Source organism: Setaria viridis, chromosome 8, assembly GCF_005286985.2.
Source record: "Setaria viridis chromosome 8, Setaria_viridis_v4.0, whole genome shotgun sequence".
Lineage (NCBI taxonomy): Eukaryota > Viridiplantae > Streptophyta > Magnoliopsida > Poales > Poaceae > Setaria > Setaria viridis.
In genome coordinates, this window is record NC_048270.2 from 9,311,174 (window position 1) to 9,314,959 (window position 3,786).

General features: G+C 43.4%; 1 protein-coding gene across 3 annotated transcripts; it reads left to right on the forward strand.

The window, feature by feature from the left end:
- Window positions 1-274: 274 nt before the first annotated feature.
- LOC117834737 (uncharacterized) lies at window positions 275-2,797 on the forward strand. 3 transcript variants are annotated; one of them, XM_034714265.2, is made up of 4 exons: window positions 275-727; window positions 1,451-1,708; window positions 1,887-2,113; window positions 2,385-2,797. In XM_034714265.2, exons 1-3 carry the CDS (start codon window positions 341-343, stop codon window positions 2,073-2,075), a joined length of 834 nt encoding a protein of 277 aa, XP_034570156.1. In that variant the 5' UTR covers window positions 275-340; the 3' UTR covers window positions 2,076-2,113; window positions 2,385-2,797. The 3 variants fall into 3 exon arrangements, with proteins under 3 accessions (XP_034570156.1, XP_034570155.1, XP_034570153.1); XM_034714264.2 differs by having other exon boundaries at window positions 2,453-2,797; XM_034714262.2 differs by having other exon boundaries at window positions 281-727; window positions 2,447-2,797.
- The last annotated feature ends 989 nt before the right edge of the window (window positions 2,798-3,786 follow it).

The window sequence follows — 3,786 nt, forward strand, 5'->3', positions numbered from 1 at the left end:
ATGAAAACCTCCTACTACTCTCTTTTAAGAGTATAATGCTTTGCACATTTAAAGACAGCATAGATTTCTTTTTCTTAAAAAAGTAAACAGTTTTCAGTGTGTCAAGCCGTAAAGTAAAGGAGTTCGAGGCCACGCAGGCTGCCACTGGACGCGAACCTATAAATGTGTCCGCTTCTCTTCCCCACGCTCCGTTTTGGCGCTTCTATCCCCAACCTGTGGCCATGGACGCTCCACCCCGCACCACCACCACCACCCCGTCCCCCTCCCGCGCCTCCTCCTCCTCCTCAAACCCCTCCTCCACCCCTCCCGCTCGCCTCGCTCCACCCTGACTCCCCTCCCCATGGCGGCCATCACAACCACAGCCACCACCGCGGCCGCCTCCTCCTCCTTCCTCCGCCGCCGCCCCGCCGGCCACCCTCTCGTTTCGCTCCGCGCGTGGCACGGTCACTGCCACCACCGTCACTCTTGCAGGCTCGCCTGCCGTGCCGCCGAGGTGTCCGGGGCCGAGCCCTCCGCCGCGCCAGCGACGGCGGAGGCCGGAGGTGGCGCGGTGTGGGTGCCGGTCGTGCCGCTGGCTGCGCTGCCCCGCGGGGAGCGCCGCGTGATCGTGCAGGACGGGGAGGAGATCTTGCTGCTCTGGTACAAGGACCAGGTCTTCGCCATCGAGAACCGCTCGCCGGCCGAGGGCGCCTACACCGAGGGCCTCCTCAACGCCAAGCTCACGCAGGTGCGTTTCGGGCGCTCGTAGCCTGCTCGGCGGAATGTCAGTACTCACTGTTGGGTTGGGATTTGAAATGTTAATAGGGATCAAGTACCAAACCCGTGAAAATTCTCTAGTTTCAAAGAAGTTACAAATTATTCCCTAATTATAAACTTCACTAGTTGGTTCTAGAGTTTCAAAAAAAAAGATAAAAAGATACTTCTAAATTGTGTGCTTTGCGTGACGAACTATCAGCTTTATGCCTGTTTTGTCTGACCAAAAATGCATCATTAAGTGGTTGATGTCTGACAAAATGTATCTACATGCATTCGGATCCGTACCCACTCCATGAACTAATGAAACTACTTTCATTTATGATTGATGAACACAAATGTGACACTTGGTTTCCTATAGGCTGCAAGTGCTCAGGAAAGCTTTATTTTATTAGTTTCAGAACCTCCTTTATCTTGCCTATAGCGCTGTATGAAACGATTTGAGGAACCCTTCTGTTCAGCCATATCAAGCCTTTTAACTTGTAAACTCTGTTTTCGAAGATTCTTCAAGGTTTCTTTCACACATTCTGTCTAATCCACAGTCCACATCACTGTCTATGATGTGTATGCTAGTCTTTTTTTTTCTCTTTGACTTTGACACACAATACATTTTTATAATATCTTATGGACAACTTATATGATATAATTCCATGTTCTTTCCAAAAGATGTAACCTTGTTTATTTTTTTGTTTTTTAGGATGGCTGCATTGTTTGCCCATCAACTGAAAGTACATTTGATCTTCGTACTGGGGAAATAAAGGAATGGTATCCCAAAAACCCTGTCCTCAGGGCCCTTACGCCTGCTTTGAGGAAACTATTCACTTACCGTGTGAAAACAGATGACGAAAACATCTACATCAGCATCAGTGGGGCTGAAAGTGCAGCATCTGCTGAGATTATATTCAGTGGGAAAGCTCAACCTGGAGTTACTGCATCTGATGTCAATGTGGAAGAGGTACCAGTTTTCCCCTGTCTGATCACTCATTCTTACTTCAAGGGCCATCTTCAGAAAGATTTCTTCTGTAGATGATTCCTTCTTTTCTCATTCACTTCAGTCTGACCCATTACATTCTCAGTGAAATGAGAATTTAACTGAACCTTTACATCTAGCTTATATCCTTTTACATTTTCAGGTGAGGATGATAGTTGACGAGGATGTCGGTGGATTCGGTTTCACCAGTGACAATGAACTGATCAATGGAAAAGCCGCTATAATTGGCTTTCTCTTATTGATAGATTTTGAACTTTTAACTGGCAAGGGTCTTCTCAAGGGAACTGGTTTCTTGGACTTCATCTATGCAGTTTCAGGAGCTTTCAATTGATAAATATGTTAGTTCTTTGGTGTTGGAATGTTATAAAGGTACTTCACTACTCTTAAAAGTCTAGAATTAGCCTACTATTGAGTGCATGAGCATTACGTTTACGTGTACATGTAAATGAACATTACTTTTACCAGTTAAGTAATATGAGAGATACCTTTGCAGTACTTATTTGACACATCTGTCTACAATAGTGCATTTCACTCACCTTCCATAGATTCGATACACAATGGGTGAAACTATATCCATATCATGCACTGAATATGAAGTACTGTAGATTATTTATGTGGAAATCATCTAATCAATGAACAGATCGACGCTCAGCCCATTGTGATTAACTAAATTGTCCAGAGCCTGATTGTTGCGCATATCAGTTTCAGATCATGAGAAACGTAAGGGTGGATGTTGCGGCAATACAAGACATGGATGGTTATATAAGAATGGGTCATGGGAAAGAAAAAGGACCGACCATTGTAGAAAAGGTTGATTGATAAATTTTCCTTATGTACTCTGGGTAATGCTGTAATAGAGTGACTTCTAGGAGAGCAACATTAAAAATGAAGATGGTGTGCTGAGTGTCATGGCAGCTTCTGATGCAAACTTCAACCTATTTAGGAGATAGTACATTTATCAATAGAGTTGCATAATGAGGTTGTTATATGTCGCGTCAATGATGTTTATTATTACCGTGAAGGTGCAAATTGTGATGCTTGGTTTTGCTGCTATCTGTGGGATGCTGTTCTCATTAGAGTTTTCTTTCTTTTTTTTAAAAAAAAGAATCTAGTTGGTGCTCTTCTCTTGTTGTTCCTTACATTTTTGTTAACCCCTTGCATGCATTTCTGAATATTTAGCAGTAAAAGGTAGTCTGTGGTTCAAACTTCAATGTTATCTTCCCATATAGCTGGGCTTCATGAATGCTATGGTGGATAATCTCACCCCCACCATCATTCTCATCCAAACACAGCTATTCTCAGAGTTCCCAGCTTCTTTTTTGGTTAGCTAGCAGTAAGCCTAGTGTTGTGCGGAAATAAGGTTGCTTCTTCTTATACCTCTGAGATGAAGAATCATAAATAGTTGTGACTGGTAATCCAACTCCGTGTCTCCCCCTCTCCTAGTCCATCTTCAGCACTCTTTTTAACATCAAAGTTAGGCCTGCGCTGATCGGGCTGAAGAAAAGATGCAGTTTATATTTTTCATCCTTGTAACTAATCTAACAATTTTTCAAGATCCGTTGTCTCTAACAATTGATTGTGCTAATGCTGACCTGTGACACTGAACACTTCAGTGCTAACCTCTATGACTATGGGCCGGTGCATACTGATCACTGATCAGACATACAGTGGAAAATAGAAAAGTTCAAATCACTTGAAGGTGTATGGGATGATTGTTCATGGATTAAATCCATCTGATTGTAGCAGTCAAACCTTTGTTCCTGTAGCCTGCTCTGAATCAGCTAAGCCAGTAACAGAGAGACATCACATAGCAGTTCTGGCGACATCCTGTGCACCCACTCCTAGCTTCCCGTGTCTACCAAACTGCAAAGTTTTTCTTTCTGTAGGTTACCAATGTGTAAACTGATCCTCTGCATCGACACAAGTAATAATTTCTCTAAAATTTCTCTCCAAGTAAATGCCAAACATATTAACTATTCTCGTGTCATGGAGAGCAGAGTCACGAGCACCATAGCTATGTTTCGCTGTAAATTTTAGCGTAA

What these genes read in the sequence shown, in the direction of transcription:
- LOC117834737 (XM_034714265.2), top strand. Translation starts at nt 341, where the DNA reads ATGGCGGCCATCACAACCACAGCCACCACCGCGGCCGCCTCCTCCTCC. An exon ending in TCAACGCCAAGCTCACGCAG is followed by an intron (nt 728 to 1,450) that starts GTGCGTTTCGGG and finishes TTTGTTTTTTAG; the next exon opens with GATGGCTGCATTGTTTGCCC. An exon ending in CTGATGTCAATGTGGAAGAG is followed by an intron (nt 1,709 to 1,886) that starts GTACCAGTTTTC and finishes TTACATTTTCAG; the next exon opens with GTGAGGATGATAGTTGACGA.